This window comes from Bubalus kerabau, chromosome X, assembly GCF_029407905.1.
Source record: "Bubalus kerabau isolate K-KA32 ecotype Philippines breed swamp buffalo chromosome X, PCC_UOA_SB_1v2, whole genome shotgun sequence".
Lineage (NCBI taxonomy): Eukaryota > Metazoa > Chordata > Mammalia > Artiodactyla > Bovidae > Bubalus > Bubalus kerabau.
The window spans coordinates 129,398,510-129,421,331 of NC_073647.1; the positions used below are offsets into that span (position 1 = coordinate 129,398,510).

Here is a 22,822-nt window from a genome sequence, read left to right on the forward strand (position 1 = left end):
CTCAGTCGTGCCCGACTCTTTGCAACCCCATGAACCACAGCACACCAGGCCTCCCTGTCCATCACAAACTCCCGGAATCCACCCAAACCCACGTCCATTGAGTTGGTGATGCCGTCCAACCGTCTCATCCTCTTTTGTCCCCTTCTTCTCCTGCCCTCAGTCTTTCCCAGCATCAGGGTCTTTTCCAATGAGTCAGCTGTTCGCATCAAGTGGCCAGAGTATTGGAGTTTCAGCTTCAGCATCAGTCCTTCCAATGAATATTCAGGACTGATCTCCTTTAGGATGGACTGGTTGGATCTCCTTGCCATCCAAGGGACTCTCAAGAGTCTTCTCCAACACCACAGTTCAAAAGCATCAATTCTTCAGTGCTCAGCTTTCTTTATGGCCCAACTCTTACATCCATACATGACCACTGGAAAAACCATAGCCTTGACTAGATGGACCTTTGTTGGCAAAGTAACGTCTCTGCTTTTTAATATGCTGTCTAGGTTGGTCACAGCTTTTCTTCCAAGGAGCAAATGTCTTTTAATTTCATGGCTGCAGTCACCATCTGCAGTGATTTTGGAGCCCAGAAAAATAAAGTCAGCCATTGTTTCCCCATCTATTTGCCATGAAGTGATGGGACTGGATGCCATGATCTTAGTTTTCCGAATGTTGAGCTTTAAGCCAGCTTTTTCACTCTCCTCTTTCACTTTCATCAAGAGGCTCTTTAGTTCTTCTTCGCTTTCTGCCATAATGGTGGTGTCATCTGCATACCTCGGAGAAGGCAATGGCAACCCACTCTAGTACTCTTGCCTGGAAAATCCCATGGACGGAGGAGCCTGGTAGGCTGCAGTCCATGGGGTCACAAAGAGTTAGACACGACTGAGCGACTTCACTTTCACTTTTCACTTTCATGCATTGGAGAAGGAAATGGCAACCCACTCCAGTGTTCTTGCCTGGAGAGTCCCAGGGATGGCAGAACCTGGTGGGCTGATGTCTGTGGGGTCACACAGATTCTGACACGACTGAAGCGACTTAGCAGCAGCACTATCTGCAGATCTGAGGTTATTGATAATTTCTCCCAGCAATCTTGGTTCCAGCTTGTGCTTCCTCCAGCCCAGCATTTCTCATGATGTACTCTGCATATAAGTTAAATAAGCAAGGTGACAGTATACAGCCTTAATGTACTCCCTTTCCTATTTGGAACCCTTCTGTTGTTCCGTGTCCATTTCTAACTGTTGCTTCCTGAAACCTGCATACAGGTTTCTCAAGAGGCAGGTCAGGTAGTCTGGTATGCCCATCTCCTTCAGAATTTTCCACAGTTTACTGTGATCCACACAATCAAAGGCTTTGGCATAGTCAATAAAGCAGAAATAGATGTTTTTCTGGAACTCTCTTGCTTTTTCCATGATCCAGCGGATGTTGGCAATTTGATCTCTGGTTCCTCTGCCTTTTCTAAATCCAGCTTGAACACCTGGAAGTTCGTTCACGTATTGCTGAAGCCTGGCTTGGAGAATTTTAAGCATCACTTTACTAGCATGTGAGATGAGTGCAATTGTATGGTAGTTTGAGCATTCTGTGGCACTGCCTTTCTTTGAGATTGGAATGAAAACTGACTTTTCCAGCCCTGTGGCCACTGCTGAGTTTTCCAAATTTGCTGGCATACTGAGTGCAGCACTTTCACAGCATCATCTTTCAGGATTTGGAGTAGGTCATTTGAAATAGGAATTCCATCACCTCCACTAGCTTTGTTCATAGTGATGCTTCCTAAGGCCCACTTGACTTCACATTCCAGGATGTCCTGCTTTAGGTGAGTGATCACACCATCATGATTATCTTGGTCATGAAGATCTTTTTTGTACAGTTCTTCTGTGTATTCCTGCCACCTCTTCTTAATATCTTCTGTTTTTGTTAGGTCCCTACCATTTCTGTCCTTTATCGAGCCCATATTTGCATGAAATGTTCCCTTGGTCTCTCTAATTTTCTTGAAGAGATCTCTAGTCTTTTCCATTCTGTTGTTTTCCTCTATTTCTTCACATTGATCGCTGAGGAAGGCTTTCTTATCTCTCCTTGCTATTCTTTGGAACTCTGCGTTCAGAGGCTTATATCTTTCCTTTTCTCCTTTGCTTTTCACTTCTCTTCTTTTCACAGCTATTTGTAAGGCCTCCTCAGACAGCCATTTTGCCTTTTTGCATTTCTTTTCCATGGGGATGGTCTTGATCCCTGTCTCCTGTACAATGTCACGAACCTCCGTCCATAGTTTATCAGGCACTCTGTCTATCAGAACTAGTCCCTTAAATCTGTTTCTCACTTCCACTGTATAGTCATAAGGGATTTGATTTAGGTCATACCTGAATGGTCTAGTGGTTGTCTCTACTTTCTTCAATTTCTAGGATTGAGACAAAAGAATCCTTGTGTATTTAACAGGTGGGCATAGCAATTAGGTTGACACTAGGTGTCTCTTCATCAAGGGCAAAATAAATGCTACACAACCAAGATTTGGAGGAGTCACTTTTGCATAATTCTTAAATCATTTCTGTGTGATATACTGAACTTCCAATTAATCATTTTTTCTCCATTCTAGTAATTCTCAAGAATGTCGTGAACTATGCATTTCATATCTTAATGTTTTTTTGCTTAATCTCTTTTTGCTTTAAGCAACTCAAGATAGACTGATCATGAAGACATAATATTGATACTGGAAAATGCATTACCTAAGGATGTAACATTTTATAATCTCAAAACTTAAAGCAGAATTGAAAATTCTACACAAATAATGTTACCTGTGTTACAGTACTTAAATTTTGGTTGAACAGCTTTGTGTGCAACAAAGTGTTTTAAGTATTTCATTTATAGGTTGCAATGGAGTACATGTTCTTTCCATTGTTTAATAGTACTATGGATATTTCAGCTGACCTGAATTTAAAATAGCCTCCTGCTGTCTAAAAACAGTGTGAAGAAGAATCTCAATGGATGACTACCAAGTACCAGATTTGTGTCTATAGTGGTAATCCAGTGAATTGATTCAAGGGCTGTCATGGAAGAATCTCCCTATTTAAGGGATATATCCAGTGTGAGCCACCTTATTACCATAAATTCTATGGTTTGAAAGGCCTACCATATTTAATAAAAATACTTCTATCTCTTGGGAAATTTCAAGAGTTTAGAGGTAATCTTCCAGGAGCTAGGGACAAAGCTAGACCTCTCTTTGAGCAAGGCCTGATTCTTTACAGTAGTACATAGAAGGAAATTTATAGCTTTAAATGCTCATGTAAGACAAGGAGATCTAATATCAGTGACATACAATTCTACCTAAGAATCGAGAAAAGAAACCAAGTTAAGTGGAAGAAAGAAAATACAAGAACCACTGATGACACAAAAATAACAGAGAAGGTTATCAAAACCAAACATTTGATCTTTGAAGAATAAAAAAACAGGAAAAAACCAGATTACCAAAATCAGAAATGAAAAGATAGGATGAAATAACTGTTAATAGTTGTGTATGTAATTAAAGAAATTGAATCCATTATCAAAAGTTTCCCCACAATGAAAACTTCAAAACTGGATGGTTACACTAATGATCCCCATAGAAATCAAGTATTTAATGAAGAGATAATACCAATCATACAAACTCTGAGGAAAGAAAAGGAAGGAAAGCATCTAATTTTCTTATGAAACCAGTAGGACTCTGATTCCAAAACCTGATGATGCACATTACCTAACTCCCAAAAAGAAAATACAGATCAAATCCTCATGAACATAAAAGCCAAAAAAATTAATAAAATATTAACAATATAAAAAAAGATAATACATCATGACCAACTTGGGTTTAGCTCAAGAATGCAGTGTTCAGAAAGTAAAGGAAAAAAGCATACAATCATTTCATTATACAGGAGAAAACATCTGATGATAGAATTCAGCAGCCATTCCAGATGACATGATTATTTGTGAAGAAAATCTAGAGCTACCCAGAAATGACAATTAGAATTAATAAGTGACACTTATTAATAAATTAACCAGAGATATGTACATTGACTATGATAAAACACTACCAAAAGAAATCAAACAATACCTAAATAGTCATAAACCATGTCTCTTTTAAATCAATATTGTTCAGATACCTATTCTTTTCATACTGATGAAATACCAATTTTAACTGTAACTTTTCTTTTTTTGGTATGCATTAATCTGATTCTGAAATTCATATGGAAATGCACAAGACTTAGAATATCCAAGTGGAATATAGATGTTTATCTGAATAAGTTTGATAATTTAAGAGAAAGAAGGAAAGACACAGAAACCTTTTTAGACTAGACTTGGCAGTTAAGCAACATATGTGTGTGTGTGTGTAAGCTCTTCAGCTGATTGAGAAAGTTTCCCCCCACCTTGACTTAACAGTGGAGAGGGCACTGACCTTACTGTCATACAACTTTAGCACTGGTTCTGATTGTCTTGGCCACCTGACCTTGTTTATATCCATTTTGTACACCAATAGAGGTCATCAGTCCAAATATTTAGCTTCTTTATGGGGTTGTTGTAAGAGTCAGTGAGAAGGAGGTATGTGATAAAAGGGGTTACAAATCTAAGAAATAGAACTTATTCTTTAGCACCTAAAGGAGATGTTTACTCTGTTTCACAACACTTACCATTGTGAAACACTGGTCTCCAAAGGTTGGTTGAACTAGAGGACTGCTTATAGGCTCAGAGCGGATTACAAAATTTTAAATGTTTGTTTCTTAAGGTTAAATACTATGAAGTCTGCCTTTTTTGACTTTTGTGTATGTGTTAGTCTCTCAGTCGTGTCCAACTGTTTGTGATCCCATGAACTGTAGCCCACCAGGCTGCACTGACCACAGGATTTCCCAGGCAAGAATACTGGAGTGGGTTGCCATTTCCTTCTCCAGGAGATCTTTCCAACCCAGGGATCAAATCCAGGTCTCCCACATTGCAGCCAGACTCTACTGTTTTCACTTAATACAAAACACTGCTTACCAATTACCTAAAAATTAATAGAAACAGTATTCTAGCCAGAAATGGGTATGCCTGCAGTCCGTGTTGTGAGGGCTGCTGGACTTTTGCACACATAGGTAACTGAAATTTATGAACAACTGGGGAGTGTGTGTTACCAGTACATAATATTACTTTCAGTTGGTTTTGATTTTTCAAGTACTATTTTGGTTCTTTCTTTATAAAATGCTGTAGTCTACTGTTACCTTTAATGTGGATAGTGGAGTTTAAACCCATAATTTTCTAGTAACTATTGGTTAATCAGGGAATTGCTAAAGTATAATGTCCCAAATTTTGTGTTCATACTGACATTTAATTATTAGCACTAAGTTTGTACCCTAACTCACTCGAACCTGGGAAATTGGTGAAATCAGGCATGCATTCCAGGTAATGAGAGAGGTTGAAAAAACTTTTAAGAGCCATTCTGGATAGGTTGTAAAAGCAGTATTAAATACAGCCCTTGCCTTCCTGGGAGAACTAATGGTAGCATCAAGTAACAAAGAATAAATACTGCATGTGTCCTGTGAAAGATTCTTGAGAGCCTGTCCACTCTCTTCTAATGAACGGCTTGATCCCTTCTTCCTGGCTTTGCTTCTTCTCATGCAGACTCATCAGACCCCTGCACAATTGAGAGGAAAGCCCGAAGAATTAGCGTGACCTCCAGAGTACAGGAGGACGTCCATGACACCCAGGCAGCAGCTGCAGATGGTTTGTACTTGTATGTCTAGACTTTGTGCAGTGTCCAAACACATGTGTTAACCCATGTAGAGTTATCATAAGTAAAGGTCAACCTTTTTTTCCTTTTAGACATTACTCTTTACTGAGTTTCTAAAGCTGTGCAGTCCAGTAGCAACAGAATTAGAGCCACATACATGATTTAAAATTTCTCTTAGCTAAAGTTTTATAAGAGTGAAGTGTTTTTTTGTACCTTATTTCATACTTTTCAAAATTTGGTATATATTTTCTATTTACAGCACATCTCAATTCAGAGTGACTGCATATCAAGTGGCTAGTGGCCCACCATATTGGACAGATTCTTATAAAATAATAGTGTCTAGTCTTCCCAGGTGGCTCAGACAATGGAGTCTGCCTGCAATGCAGGAGACCCAGGTTTGATCCCTGGGTCTGCAAGATCCCCTGGAGAAGGAAATGGCAATCCACTCCAGTATGCTGGCCTGGAGAACTCCATAGACGGAGAAGCCTGGCAGGTCCTAATCCGTGGGGTTGCAAAGAGTTGGATATGACTGAGTGACTAACACACTCAACACAGAAAACAAGGCCACACTTGATACTTCTTAAATTCCCCTTAATGCAGAAATAGTATATAACTAGGTAAAAAGGTCTCCACCATAGGAACAAACCAAGCATGAAACTACATTGTACTTCATATAATTACAGAACAAATCCTTTCTTTGCCTACTTGGCATATTTCCAGTTATTTGAAAAATAACTTTTCTATGAGGTTATCTGTAAAACTATAGAAAATGTTGAGAATTTTTTACAGTTTGAGTTGTATCCTTTTGATCAGTTTCTATGTTCCCATTATTATATAACAATATGGATTAACCTGTAAGTTGCTAACTTTTGACATTTGTAAGACAGTCATTTTTATGAAAAATTGGCCAATTAAGTTTAATCCATTTAAAAATAGTCTTAAAGGAAACGTTCAGTTCTTATTTGTATATAAATATGCATATTCTTTAGATGTTTTGTTTTCCACGAGGCATGAGACATCTTTGCTTTTTAATATTACATAAAACATTTCACACCTTAAATCTAATGAAAGCAAACGTCTTTGGGATTTTACATGCTTTTATTTAAGCAGTTTCCCGACAATGACTGTTAGTTGCTCAGCAGTGTCCGACTCTTTGTGACCCCGTGGACTGACTGTAGCCCTCCAGGCAAGAATACTGGAGCGGGAACCTATTCCCTTCCCCAGGGTGTCTTCCCGACCCAGGGATCAAACCTGGGTCTCCTGCATTGCAAATGGATTCTTTACCATCTGAGCCACCAGGGAATGTGGTGCTAGTGGTAAGGAACCCACCTGCAATGCAGGAGACCCAAGAGACACTGGTTTGATCCCGGGGTCAGGAAGATCGCTTGAAGGAGATTTAAGGCATGGCACTCCAGGAACCCACTCCAGGATTCTTGCCTGGAGAATTCCATGGACAGAGGAGCCTAGCGAGTTACAGTCCCTAGGGTCACAGAGAGTCGGACACAACTTAAGTGACTTAGCACACAAGCACGCACCCTATGATGAAATGAGCAGTGTCTTTTTTTTAGGACCAACAATAATTCTTAGATGCCTTTTACATATTTTTTGATTAGTTACTTCTGCATGACTTGCTGTTCCAAATTACATTGTTATAGTATTGAAGAGTAACAGAACATGCCATCCCAAAATATGCCTCTTTGGCATTAGGATTATTCTGAGCAACTGCAGATACTAGAAAGCTCAGAAAACAGAATATTAGTTATACCCTTTTGTAAGGGACATTTACATTTATAAAGGCAGTCTCCTTCTGTGTCTCTCTTGTGACTCTAAATGACAAGAGCATCAATGGAGAAGGCACTGACTTAAATCTGCGTAACAAACCTTGTGCTTATTTACTCTGCTTTTCCTGGTAAACTCCCATACACACTCCAATCTCTTCTGTCTTAGCTGAAGATGCTAAGATTTCAGCCATCCCAGCAAGTTACTCAGTTTTCCTGGGTATCACTCATGTATACAGGAGTATACATGTTAATAAACTTTAATCTTTTATTGCAGGGGTGTCTCAGCCAAGAACTGAGAAAGGTAGAGGAAAAAGAATTTTTCTCCCCTACAGTCAAAACAGTGAAGAGAGCCCCAGGTACCCTAGATTAGTTAGTTTAAAAGATTTTCCAGTTATTTCTGTAGGTTAGAAAAAAGGAGTTTGAAAAACCTTTACATATTAAACATTTGCATTGCCACAATCTAAAACTGAAAGCTGTGTTTGGAGTTAGCACAGAAAGATGGAATATAACAGTTTATCATAGTCAGAAAAGTTCAGATGTTAAACCCATAAATTCTTCTTCACAAAATAAGTTGCCTGCCCCCTAGAAAAGCATAAAGACTACTATTCAAGAGAGGACCTTTTATGGAAATGGTATACAGCACATTTTTCCTCAAACAGAAGTTTCAACAGAAGTGGCTTTTATTCCTCCATATAAGACAAAAGATACAACTATTACACTTACATCTTTAGGAGTCGTGAGCCTGTCGATGCAAAAAAAAAAAATAGTTGATCTGCAGAAGAAATGAAAAATTTTATTTGAGCTAACCTGAGAATTATAATCTGGGAGAGAGTCTTTGAGAAAGTACTGAGGACCGTTCATCCATTTGAGGTCAAAGCACAGTTATAAGGAGGAACACCATTGGGTTCATGAGCAAACATATGAACAATTATTAAATTAATTGGCATACTGGCCCGGCCCAGCATCTTGGATCAACTGTCTACTTCCTGCGTGTCTTCTCCTCAACCTGATGATCTGGTAGCACTGGTCTTCATCCATTTGGGATATCAGAAGTAGGAGTTGCAGAGCCTGATACAGCCCCTTCCAGTGTGGCTATAAAGAATCCTTTGTCTAATGTATTTTCCAGTATGCACACTCTCCTTGTTGCAGGTCATGGGGCATTTGATCTTCATCCAAAGATAGATTACTGAAACAACCTTTACAGTAATTAGTCTTGGGCAATAAATACAAAAACCTTAAAGACAACATGAGAACATAATGTCCTTAGTAGAATTTTTCCCTCTAAAATTACCCTCATTTGTATAGAATATCGCCAAATTAAGATTTGCAAAATAAGTCTGGCTTCAGTAAACTTGCTTGAAAGTCATAATTAGCTTGAAGGGAAGGGTTTCCTTATATATATGGAAAATACAAGTTCAAACCCAAAATATTTCAGAGGGAAAAATACTTATATTCATCAATTCACTGAGTCCTATGTGACTAATCTTTGATCTTGTTATTCTGTTAATCAGATTTAAGAAGCCATCAAGCTTGTCATTCTTTTAATTTCTTACCCACTTCAGTGGTATGATCTGAAAGTTATTAGAAACCTATCTATAGCAATTAGAAAGTCCTTTTTCTGTATCTTCTTGAAGATGAAGCTTTTTTTTTTTTTGCAGAAATCATCAGAATAAAGTAGTAAAGGTCTCTACAGGACTTAAGAAGGCATCTTTAAAAGATCTGACTACAATGCAAATGAACAAAAATTTTCCTATTTCTGTGGCATACCACGATTTATGATAATTATGACTGATAACATTTTGTTAGTGTGTACCATGTACCAGGTTTTTAGGAGCTCAATATAATTTCTACATCTACCCATATAATATAACCTAAGAAGATTTGTCACCATTTGACCATGCTTCCCATGTAATTTAACATAGCAGATAAGCCTAATTAATTTATTATCTCTTCTTTGATAAGTAGAGGAAACATTTCTCTTGAGGTGTTCCAGGGGCCCTTTGGAAAAAACCTCAGAGTTATCTAAGAAGTCAAAAGAGTTTCACTTAGAATGTGATCTTAAGTAATTTTGTCAAAAATATTAAGGTCTCAAAGCACTTAGTCACAAACAGGATCATGAGTAGTTCGTGATTGTGCTTCACGATTACTGTGAAGCAATACTTATTTTCCCTTAGTCAAAATGACAATAAAAGGTTTCAAAACCAAATACAGAAAGGTATAACAGATTGCTTAAAATGTAAAGGAATTTTACAGTATGTTATCAGAAGCAGATTAATATTAGAAGAAAATTTTGAAAACCAAATTCAGGTTTTGTACCATTTTTCCCTTTAATATTAAAATTTGTATACTCAAATTTACTTAGTCCTGACCACCCATAGAATTCCATGCTTAAGATTCTTTTCTCTTCAACTTTCTATATTCATATTAATTTGTTCCTTATTTTCTTTCCCATTTAGAAATAACCAGCTTTATGACAAAATTACTTCCCATTCCATTAACAAAACACATTTTCATTTCTTATACCTTTTTCTTCCTTGCATACAAAGATGTTTTCCTTATTAGAAACCTTCAGTTCAGTTCAGGCGCTCAGTCGTGTCTGACTCTTTATGACCCCATGAATTGCAGCACACCAGGCTTCCCTGTCCATCACCAACTCCCGGAGTTCACTCAAACTCACGTCCATTGAGTCAGTAATGCCATCCAGCCATCTCGTCCTCTGTCGTCCCCTTCTCCTGCCCCCAATCCCTCCCAGCATCAGAGTCTTTTCCAATGAGTCAGCTCTTCACACGAGGTGGCCAAAGTACTGGAGTTTCAGCCTTAGCATCCTTCCTTCCAAAGAACACCCAGGGCTGATCTCCTTCAGAATGGACTGGTTGGATCTCCTTGCAGTCCAAGGGACTCTCAAAAGTCTTCTCCAACACCACAGTTCAAAAGCATCAATTCTTCAGCACTCAGCCTCCTTCACAGTCCAACTCTCACATCCATACATGACCACTGGAAAAACCATAGCCTTGACTAGACGGACCTTTGTTGGCAAAGTAATGTCTCTGCTTTTCAATATGCTATCTAGGTTGGTCATAACTTTCCTTCCAAGGAGTAAGCGTCTTTTAATTTCATGGCTTCAGTCACCATCTGCAGTGATTTTGGAGCCCAAAAAAATAAAGTCTGACACTGTTTCCACTGTTTCTAGCAAAAACTTTAGAAACAAGTAATTATGAACTGGTTTGCCAATCAGGAAATGCTGGCATGACAAACTGGACATATACGATAACCCAGTTTCTTTCTTTCTTTCTTTTTTTTTTTTTTTTAACACAAGCCTCTTAAGATAGAAGAGATTTGGGGCATGTTAAAGGATTGTGGGCTTTGGACTGTTCTGGAGCCACACCTCTGGTTCTGTAAAAACTTGTTTTGTAAAACAAGCACAGCTCTTTTTAATTTCTCAAAGGAATGCATGGCCACCTTAATGACATCAAAGGACTGATACGCCCATCCACCTTTGGTAGAATGTTTCTCATTTCCTTGTTTAACTTAGTGTGTGCATACGTGCATGCCCATTCATTCAATCATGTCTGACTCTCTGCAGCTCCATGGACTGTAGCCCACCCAGCTCTTCTGTCCATGGGATTTCTCATACAAGAATACTGGAGCTGGTTGCCATTTCCTTCTCCAGGAGATCTTCCCGACCCAGGGATCAAACCCATATCTCTTGTGTCTCCTGCATTGGCAGACAGATTCTTTGCTACTCAGCCACCTGAGAAAGCCCCATTTAGTTTGGGGAGAAGCCAAAAAAAAATCCAGTCAGGCTCTGAATATCAGATACATATCAGTTTAGTCAGAAGTGGCCTCCCATCTTGATTATCTGTTCACAAAAACTTTTGAGGGTCCACCCTGGGTTTAAGAAATTCTTTACCTAGAGCACTCAGTTCAGCCTTTGACCTGAAGATGCTTACATACAGTCTTAGGTGGTCTCATTTCTAATAACCATTTAGTACTCTCTTCAGAGTGGAAGGGTAACTCAGAGAATCACTAGAATACAAGGACTCAAAGGACAGAGGAGAACATAATTATGTCAGCTTATAAAGTTTTTGTTTAGGTACCTTTCATTGAGGTTATTTGGGGAGTTTTGAAGCCTTTGGGGGCTTCTGAATACCAATTAAATAGCTATTAATACAGTATTTCAGGATGAGAGCTTTCTAAAATGTTAACAATTTAGAAGACTTACCAACTTAAAGGATACAAGGAGCTAGCCCTATATTTTCTCCTGCTAACCTCAGTTTAGAAAAGAGAACGACTCTCATCACTTTTATTTCCAGTAAAGGGATCCAGGAGAGAGTGACATGACAAGCCTATTCTGCTAGGCTTTCTCTCAGTGCAGTTTTGGAGTGCCCAAGAATCCCACCTTGGCCATTCCAGGGTGGGATTTCCTTTAATTCCTAATTATGTAAGTACTTGTAAGCATACAGAAACCCAGCTGGTATCCCAATAGGTTGCTGTCCACCTGGAAGCTGTTGGGCCTGAGGCACAGTTTCCCAGTATTGATTTAGTGGTCGAATTTCAATATGCATATAATCTGAACTTTCTGAGGACTCTGTGGTGGATCAGATAGATGCTGCTTCTCACTGTAGTTCCCCAAAGATTTGCCCTTGGCTCAGTTTCTTCCTCTGACAGTCTACTATGCCTTTGGGTCATTCGAGCACTGGATGATTTATCCTTACTGTGTGCATCCTTAGAAGAGCAGTATTTAATTTACGGTTATAGTGGAGTTCCCCTGCTGCACCACCACTGCCAGTCACAAGGATTGATCTTCAGACACTAACGCTAGGTTGTCAGTCACCCGAGAACACCACGTGGCTGAAAGAAGCAAATGTCCTGTGTTCTTAGGAGCTAACTAATGCAGTCTCTGTTTTACTACCAGAAGTTTTTTTCCAGCCATATAGCAACTTTTTTTTTTTTTTTAATTTAGGCCAGTTTACCAAAAACACAACCACCTGTGTTTCCCTGTGTCTCCTGCCCAAGATCCCCTCCATCCTTGTGTAGGAAATGCATGTGGGACTCTTAAAAGAGTCCAAGTCTTAAATAAAAACAGCTCAAATAAAATTTTTAGGATTATCAAGGCAATAAGATCCAGATACCAGAAGAACTCACTGAAACACCTAAGAGGTACCAAGAAGCTGGTGGGGCTTAATGGGTCCATGCTGGTATCGAGTGCTGATTTGGGGTAGACTCTAGCTGTCCTCATGGGTGTATCTGATATCCTGCCAGCTTCACTATGCATATATCAATGAAAAAATCAGTAGTTGATCTGAGAAAGAAATGGAAAATTTTATTTGAACCCACCTGAGGATTATAACCTGGGAGACAGAAAGCTGTGAGGACTTAGAAGTCCAAGTACAGTTCTGCAAGTTTTAGACGAAGGATTATACTTCAGATGATGTGTAAACAGTTTATACAATCCAGAACTGCATGTACAAAGTGAGGAGTGGGTCATCCTGACCCTTTACAAGATTAAGGAATGCTATCTCCTAAGGAGATTGGGTTGATACAAATGGACAGTACATGCTAAAGGGGAAGGAGGAAGCCCAAACAGGCAGAAAATAATTTTCTATTTAGGGGGCATGCCATAAAATACAACAATTACTTCATCAAGCTAAAAGATACAAGGTGGATGCTAATGGGTAGTTAAAAGCAACAGTTGAAGCCAGAGTCAACAAACCCATCTCCTTTTTATAGTCAGGAATAGGCTGGAAAAGCCAGTGTTTTTCTGTTCTACTGGGAGGTTGAGAACACCTTCCTGATTGAGCCTCAGCCTTACTATACCTGCAAAAAGGTTCAGGGTCTAAAACTCAGTTCTCGTTACCTCTTGGGGAATAGTCACACAGCGATTTTTCATTAAAGACCAACTGATAAAGCACATTTCCAATGGAGAGTGTGCTTAACCCCAGATAGTAACTGATTAAAGCTTCCCCAGATCTCAGTTTCTTTTGTCACCTGCTTAGGAAGGCTACTTACCTTAGATCTTAATTCCATTTGCAGTTTTTAGTGAGGATTTCTAGGTGTATGGGTAGATTTCCCCAGCCTGCTGACCTTGTTCAGATTCCAGGGTGATTTTCCAGCAGGAACTTGGGAGCCTGCTAGTCCCTAACCCCACTTTCAGTAGGTACTGTTCATGGAAGGCAACTCTAAAAGCAAAGAACCTTTTTGAGTACAAGGCCAGAGAGAATGAGGACCTAGGAGTAATATAAATTTTAAGTTTTTTGTAAATCCTGAGGACCACCATAAGGCTGCCAGCATTTTATATTGCCAGGTATAGACATGTTTAATAACTCACATCTGAAAGATCTTTCAATTTATTGACAAAAGGCAGGGAAGAACTGAGGATAAAAGTCATATTGAATGAATTTAGCTTCATGAAAAATGACAGTCTTTTATATTTCTGTTTTAACCTTTCTGGGAGAAACTTTTATGAACTGTCACACCATTGACAAACCATTATTAAAAACATGAATATTTTGGAGCTGAAAGTCTCAAGGAAGAAGGCACAGATTTTATGAGATGTTTGATATAGTATGGCTACTACTGTGGGTGGTGGGAGTCACTGGCAGGCTGAGGTGGTGAGGGAGAACTTAGAAGGTAGAATTTAACATGCTGTATAACATTTTTCCATTTGACTGGAATAGAGCATAACTGTCCACTAGAGACAATAAACTTGGAAGGTAGTCTGTGCTGGACTTCTAGCTACTTAGAGGAATAAAATAAATTGTTGAGAACAAATTAGATTGTGTATCCTAAACTTACTGTTTGGTTCTGCATTTCTAGCAGCTGTGCCAACAACTTGGCTTTCTCGTTTCACAAAACCTTTTCCCTTGCTTTTGTTGGGGGGTAATTTTCAATTTCCATTTGGATTATACTTCGAAAAAAAAAATTCAGTCTATTTTCTGTTTTCTCTCTCTCATTCCTAACTTCTCTTAGAGCACCCAGGTAGCTCCAAACAGAGTCCTCGGACACAACCGCGAGATGAAGACTATGAAGGGGCTCCGTGGAATTGTGATAGCTGCACCTTTCTGAACCACCCCGCACTAAATCGCTGTGAGCAGTGTGAGATGCCACGGTACACTTGAATTCCCAAGAGTCTGCACTAGGTTGAGAGTGTAACTTTGAGCACCCGTTAGAAGAAAAGGAAACCTGGGGAATCTGTTCATCTACCCGGCCTTTTCATTTCAGACGACATGGGGTGGGGGGTGGGGAGAAGGACACTGTAGCCACTTGTGCTCAATAAAGGAAAAATGGGGAAGGTTTATCCCCCCGTGTCTTAACTCAGTGCAGTTAGAGATAGAAAGGGATACTTGAAATGGGGAAAGGATTCACTCCTAAAAGAATGTACACAGAGAAGTCAAGAGCTCTTCTGTGAAACCCCAATCATTCAAGTTACTGCTGAGTGACCCTTATTTTATAAACTAGAACTTTGAATCTTGGTGTAACATGTTACAGTTTATGCAGACAAACTGTGAATTGCCAGAGCAGACTTACCTGGTCACAGATCTCTGGAAAACCCAGGCTCCCCAGGCTTCTTCCTGTTGCTTCCTACTGAGGAAAAGGATGGGAAAAGCACTCAGAGGATGTTTTTGGTGGGGGGCAAAACAATAAGGGTATTTGTAATTGCTGCTTTTTTCAGGGGTAATTTCAAACACAGAAACAAGATGTTTTAAAATGTGACTTGTAGCAGTCAGGAATTCGGCATATCATGCCCTTTGTTTGAAAGTACAATCAGAGGTGATAATATTCCTTTTGCTTGTACAATGATTCATCAAGCTATATCAACACTGGTAACTAAGACCTAATTATGCCGCAGAATAGATAGATTTTTTAAGTTACTGCATGCTTTTATTAGGCCACTGGTTTTTAAAATAACCAACAAGTCCTTATAAATTCTGATTTTATGAATGACCTTCTCGTAAAACTGCGCTTTGCCAATAGCATAGTGAATGTATGCCGAATGTAAATCCATTCCAAAATCCACTTGGAATCTTGAGCTCAGCTGTGGTTCTATAAGAAACGTTTGCAGTCCATAGAGCCGCCCCGCCTTCCAATTTTGTGATGAGTTCATGATGTTTACAGCACAGAGAATACTTGTGCCATAATCCTAATCTAGCTGAAAAAAATTACTATTACTTGTTCAATAAAGATGTATTTGCACATATGTTAACAAATCAATGTGAGGAAAATTATAGTTAGCCAATATCATAAAGTTGCACACTGTGCTATTTGGGGAGGAAGAAAAGGCTAGGCAAGAAATAAGATTAGGAGAAAGGTGAATACAAAGGACTTTGAAATTTAGAACTTAATTTTTACCATACTGTATTCAGAGATGATACTAAGTTTGTTCAGATGATACTAAAGCACTCTTTATTTATGAAATTAGAAACTTAGGGTATAAATAACTGAAGAGATATAAAATCATTTGATTCACTAAAGTGCACCACCAGAAAATTATTAATAGGACACTGAATTAGGGCGGTTGACGTTTCTTCCAAGCTCAGAATTGGATTTTGGAATCTCCCCTTATTTGGGTACATGTAAACAGCAATAAAATTGGTAAGTTTCCTAATCCTAAAGGATTTTACCTCAGGTTATCACCTGAGGAGTATCTGCTCTCCCATACCAGCTGTCCCCCTTCTCTTTCACTCACACACAGGCACGCACGCTCGCTTCAAGCTGTCATTATATGCTAATTTAGCAGTAATCTCTGGCAGATCTGGAAAAACAAGCTGCACTTAATAGCATAATGAAACCAAAGGCATAATAACTTATCATAGCTTTCCATCAAAATCACAATTTCACACTGTACCTGCAGCTCTGAAAACATTTTTTTCATACGTGGACAATGTCCTGAAAATATCTACTTGTCTCACAGAGTCAGCGTGGCTATGTAATTACACTGATAAAACATCTCTCATATAACAACTGTGGCAAAACTGTGAAAATAAAGGTGAGAAAGCAGACGGGCTTAAAAGCGTTGACCTGAAAATAGCACTTATTCTCTAAAAGCTTTTGTAGCACTGGTGTCTGTCAGTCTCCAGTAAGTCTATCAGTCCTACTGTTCTGTAATAATGCCAATGCCTTTGCCTTTGTATGGTTTCATATCTCTTTAGAGATGGTAAACCCCACTTGGTATTAAGTAACAATATAGGGTAAAAATACATATATTGCTTGATGTTCTAGCTAAAGGTTTACCCAGTATTCTTAGTGATGTGCTGAAGTGGCAGCAGTTAACTTGGCAGTTGTCAGTTGAGGGTGAAGGTAGCATGTATGAAAACAGTTTGATGCTTTATTAAAACCATGTAGATGACTTTAAAACTATTGCATGAACATACATCCAGGTTATTGAACTGTTATCACACAGTAGATGCATGGTTCCAGTCCCTTGGTGATCTATCTAGTAAATTATTGTTTTCACCTGCCAGGAAAAATGAGATACCAGTCTTATTTGATAGGTGTAGAGGGTGGGGTTTGAGGCATCAGAGATTGATGTTTAAGGGAGTTTTGTATACGTTCCATTTCTGGTTCTGCACATGTTTCATACACCAACATAGGCTGTAGTCAGTTTTTAAAATTAGCAAAATTACTTGACACCGATACATTTGATATATTTAACTGTGTCCCATATATAGACTACTTCTGGCTTGTGACCAGTTTGAACAAGAATTCTGTCACCTTTAAAGATGCCTTTTAAGAAGGATCTGGCTGCTGAGGTGCCTATGCTTTTTGGATCAGTTGGTGCACTTCTTGTTCCCAGTAAAAAGGTGTTTTCTTAAATTACAACCAGTCTGAAGTATCTGGTAACATAGACCTGACTATACATTTTACATTATTTCACTGTTTTGTAAACTGAGTTTTTTGAAAGCACATTTGTCATTTTGTCCAAGTACATCGCCCCTTACATTTTGAGGTAGGTCTTAAAAGTTTAAAGTGGCAAAAGAGGAGCCAGAAATTTTCTAAGGCTTGTAAAATGTTTCAAATAATGACCTTGTTTGAGAGAGTTAGAGGCGTGGTGTTCTAAACAAAAGAAATTCATTGTAATAAAGGTAGTTTTAGAGCAGATTAATGATGGTGGGGAAAGTGTTGCTAATTTGTTTATTTCCCTGAAAAAATGGGAGTGTGATGAGCAGTTTAATAATTTTTAAAGAGCTGGTCTCAACTTGAGTACTTATAATTATTATAAGAAATCAATGTTTCCTTAAATTTTGACATTGCTTTGTCCCGGTTATCTAAGGTTCATATTCCAACTTTCTGTGGCAACTGAACTTTATATAGTATTTTAAAAGGTAACTAATGTTTTTGACAGTATAAACAAAAAGCAAGAATATAAGGCCTAGAAAAATTGTCCTTCAAAAATATCAATGATGTACCCTGGAATGTGAAGATGTCCCCTTATAGTTTAAATTGATTTATTTGAATATTGTAATCACTCTTCAGACTTTGAATGAGTTGTTACAGTGTGTATCTGTATATCTGTAGAGAAAAATGACAACTGAAATGTAACTTTAAAATCAATAAATTTGGCACTGTCTGTTGCACCACTACTGTATCTTTTTGAAAGAATTAACAGTATTGTCTTATTGTAAAAGGTAATTCTGATGATTCCACATTCACCAGACATGTATTTTTTTTCCTGTATTATTTGCATCCCCAAATATTTAATACAAGTAGGTTTTGCACGGCTTGAGCATTCAGAGATTAACAGAATGACGACTCATTTTAATTTCTAAAGCCATGAAATGTTGCTTTGAGACTGAACAATTCTGAATTCTTATTTATAATGACACCCAATATCCATGTTTCCCTACTGTAAAAGAACTGATCAGTTTCTTGCCTACAACAGCAAGAACTTATTAAATCTTGTAAATACCGTGTCTCTTTTAGATTTCTGTGTATGCTGTGAATCAGATTATTTTGAGGTGAAATTGTATTAAGACAAAGGCATTTGAAAAGGCTATGCATGCATCAAACCTCCAAACAGTACATATTCGGAAAGTCAACGATTCCTGCGAAATAAATTAATAAAGTAAAAGCAAACACTACATTCTGTATCCTTTCTGTGTAGCTAGAAATGATTTATAATATCAAACCAGTCTAGTTCCTACATTCATATTTCTGGACTGAAATATGCTGTCTCAGAAACCTCATTATTCATCACATCTCTGTTCTTCTGTTAGAAAATGTACTCATGTTATTTTTGGAGTATTAAGTATTTGTACATTACTGTAACTTAGAAATTGGTTAAAAGTATAAATAAGCAAATTTTATATAAAAGGTGGCATATGTTAAGAATTTACATTTTTCACTCCACTTTAATACATGTTACTTACAAAAGAATGACTGGTTCTTTTTCTTTATATCATTTGTAGTTAGTTTTTCAAAGGGAAATAATCACCCTCCTAATCTCTATAGTCACCCTTCCCAACTTGTGCACAGAGAATATTGCAGATGAATTTTTGAAGATAGCTTTTTCAATGATTAGGCTTATTTTAAAGTTAGAATCACTTCCACTACATTTTTTACATATATGAAAATTGGCAGACATACATACACAAGTTCAGTTCAGTCGCTCAGTCGTGTCTCACTCTGCAACCCCATGGACTGCAGCACGCCACACCTCCCTGTCCATCACCAACTCCTGTTGTTTAACTAATGTCCATCCCACCATCTCATCCTCTGTTGTTCCCTTCTCCCACCTTCAATCTTTCCCAGCATAAGGGTCATTTCCAGTGAGTCAGTTCTTCACATCAGGTGGCCAAAGTATAGGAGTTTCAGCTTCAGCATCAGTCCTTCCAGTGAATATTCAGAACTGATTTCTTTTAGGATGGACTGGTTGGATCTCTTTGCAGTCCAAGGGACTCGCAAGAGTCTTCTCCAACACCACAGTTCAAAAGCATCAATTCTTCGGCACTCAGTTTTCTTTATAGTCCAACTCTCACATCCATACATGACCACTGGAAAAACTATAGCCTTGACTAGATGGACCTTTGTTGGCGAAGTAATGTCTCTGCTTTTTAATATGCTATCTAGGCTGGTCATAGCTTTTCTTCCAAGGAGCAAGCCTCTTTTAATTTTACGGCTGCAGTCACCATCTGCAGTGATTAGGGAGTCCAAAAAAGCAGTCTGTCACTGTTTCCATTGCTTCCCCATCTATTTGCCATGAAATGATGGGACTGGATGCCATGGTCTTAGTTTTCTGAATGTTGAGTTTTGAGCCAACTTTTTCACTCTTCTCTTTCACTTTCATGAAGAGGCTCTTTAGTTCTTCACTTTCTGCCATAAGGGTGGTGCCATCTGCATATCTGAGGTTATTGATATTTCTCCCAGCAATCTTGATTCCAGCTTCTGCTTCCTCCAGCCCAGCAGTTCTCATGATGTACTCTGCATGTAAGGTAAATAAGCCAGGTGACAATAGACAGCCTTAATGTACTCCTTTTCCTATTTGGAACCAGTCTGTTGTTCCATGTCCAGTTCTAACTTGCTTCCTGACCTGCATACAGATTTCTCAGGAGACAGATCAGGTGGTCTGGTACTCCCATCTCTTGAAGAATTTTCCACAGTTTCTTGTGATCCACACAAAGGCTTTGGCATAGTCAATAAAGCAGAAGTAGAAACCACAGTCACAAAACTAACCAATCTCATCACATGGACCACAGCCTTGTCTAACTCAATGAAACTATGAGCCGTGCAGTGTAGGGCCACCCCAGACAGATGGGTCATGGTGGAGCATGCTGACAAAACATGGTCCACTGGAGAAGGGAATGGCAAATCACTTCAGTATTCTTGCCTTGAGAACCCCATTAACAGTATGAAAAGGCAAAGAGAAAAGACAAGTACAGAAGGATCCTATAATCCCCATCTACTCATTTCCCCACTTCCAAAATTATCCATATATAGGCAATCTTATTTCATCTACTTTCTCATCCACCACCATCCACCATTATTTTAAAATAAACCCTAGACATTGTAGCAACTTCTCTGTAAATAAACTTGAACATAAGCATGTTATCACATCTTACAAGATAATATCCAGTGTGAAATTTCCCTAATGGTTTCACCATTTTTTATAAGCATGTCTAAACTGGGGTCTCAATATTGAGAATACTTGAAACTGATTCTTCTGTATCATACATCTTTAACCTGCATGTATACCTTCGCTCCCTCTCAGAAGTTACAAGAAACTACCTCATCAACTATTTGGTTACCCTCCACCACATCTTAGTGTAAAGTAACATAGAACATCAAAGATAACTTTAAACAGAGTATGTGAGGTTTGTTTTTGGGTTTTTTTTCCCCTCTTCTCATTATTTCCCACATCCTGTGTTGTCCCCTTTAAACAATCTGTTTTGTAATAGAAATTTACTTCAAATCTCAATACCATAATAGTGATTTCCTTATGTTGCTCACTCTGCTACTTAGGCATCTTTGAGACCTCCACCATCTATCTGTAATCCCACTACCCATATAGTGATTTCCCTTCAGGTACTCACCAGTTCCATTTCCAACACAGAAGTGTGGGGATACTGCTGAGTGTGGGATGTGTCTCCCACTCCGATTCTTCCAAAGACTTCCTGACTTCACTTGGACCAAGAGGCCGTTTCCTAAGACACTGTCCAGGTGGTATGTAAAAGTGGAGCTTTCAAAGGTTTTAATATGATATATAATGTTTGGGTGGGATTTGGGTTTGCTCGTTTCAGACTCAGAGTGTTCAAACCATCTCACTTGTCCTGCCTTCAGAAAAGCAATGGGTATACTTTAAGCCAGCCTCTCCTGACATTCTAGTGGTAAGAGAATGTGGGAACATCAAGTGATGCAGCCCAGCTTACTCGGTTTCATATGGTGATTTGGGAACAATATAATACTAACTTTTCACTTGGAGACTGTACCTGATTTGAGGGAACCTCCTGTTCCCTTGACCAAGAACCACTAACAGCCATTTCTAAATCCCATCCCCCAGTTATGATTTCTTTTAAGTCACTAAAAATAGCCTGCTCTGGGTGTACATGACTCAAAAAAAAGTCTTTATTTGAAAGGCACTTGAGGTTTGGGGAGGAGAAAATTGGATTAGCATAATGAAATAACCTTACATTCTCTGTACACTTCCACAATGAATCAAATGGTCACAGCTGGCAGGGGTACTCCTATTTTGAGAGTATCATTTGAGTTTCTCTTCCCAAATTCTACTGAAATAACTAATGATAACATTTTTAAGGGTTGGAGAACAGGGCAGGCTGCACTCAGGGTAGGAAATGACAAGATGCAGATGTTGTTCAGTTGTTCAGTCATGTCCAACTCTTTGCGACCCGATGACCTGCAGCACGCTAGGCCTCCCTGTCCTCCACCATCTCCTGGAGTTTGCGCAAACTCATGTTCATTGAGTCAATGATGCCATCCAACCATCGCATCCTCTGTCGCTCCCTTCCTCCTGCCCTCAATCTTTCCCAGCATCAGGGTCTTTGCCAATGAGTCGGCTCTTTGCATCAGATGGCCAAAGGATGCAGATGGGGGGTGTACTGAGGGTGCTAGCAACCAGTGTAAAGCAGCACACAGTGCCAGCTGCCACTGAAGGTTAACCTATAAATCAAGTCTTTGGGGCTCCCAAATGGAGGCTATAAAGAGCCCTAGATTCTGAGTAGCACATGGATCTGTGCTTAGCAGAAAGTGGGGAGATTGTGGCAACTGCCTTCTGTCTCACTTGCACCACAGCTGACTAAGAAAGGTTTACTTAGTGCGACTTGTTTGCTCACGTTCTTAAGGAGCCTGAGGCACTCAGTCACTTCAAGCTGCCATATGAATATGGAGGAAAATCTTAGCCTAGCTCAACATTGCAAGGAGCAAGCTTCAACCCTGTAGTAAACACCTAAAAGAAGCACCCACTGGCATTTGCTTATTGACTAGCTAGAAGCAAATGCTTAGCAAAACATTGTACATCAGGTGGTCCTAGTGGTAAAGAACCCGCCTGACAATGCAGAAGACATTAGAGACTCAAGTTCAATTCCTGGGTTGGCAAGATCCCTGGAGGAGGAAATGGCAACCCACTTCTGTATTCTTCCTGGGAAATCCCATGGACAGAGGAGCTTGGTGGGCTACAGTCTATGGGGTCACCAAGAGTAGGACGCGAGTGAGGTGACTTAGCATGCACATGTCTTTCCTATACTCTGTAACCAAGTGATTTCTGAGAAGAAGCTACAGAAAAAAGTAGAAAACTTAATGTTCCTCTTTGTCATTTAGGATTACAAGATTTAAGCAGTATGACCACATTATCTTTTTAAGCATTCCTTAAAAATCAGTCAACAGATGA

At 39.0% G+C, this 22,822-nt stretch overlaps 1 protein-coding gene across 14 annotated transcripts in view; it reads left to right on the forward strand.

Moving 5' to 3' along the window:
* The window catches only part of TAB3 (TGF-beta activated kinase 1 (MAP3K7) binding protein 3), a 95,259-nt gene extending 77,197 nt beyond the window's left edge, over positions 1 to 18,062 (forward strand). For 6 of the 14 annotated variants that reach the window (XM_055564268.1, XM_055564266.1, XM_055564269.1 and 3 more), the window contains 2 exons: positions 5,596 to 5,697; positions 14,455 to 18,062. In XM_055564268.1, coding sequence (XP_055420243.1) covers positions 5,596 to 5,697; positions 14,455 to 14,603 — 251 coding nt within the window. In that variant the 3' untranslated portion in view covers positions 14,604 to 18,062. Of the gene's footprint in view, positions 1 to 2,640; positions 5,451 to 5,595; positions 5,708 to 5,963; positions 6,787 to 7,759; positions 7,797 to 9,143; positions 10,158 to 14,454 lie in introns of those variants that run through there. The other 8 variants (XM_055564272.1, XM_055564274.1, XM_055564275.1 and 5 more) reach the window with 8 other exon arrangements.
* The last annotated feature ends 4,760 nt before the right edge of the window (positions 18,063 to 22,822 follow it).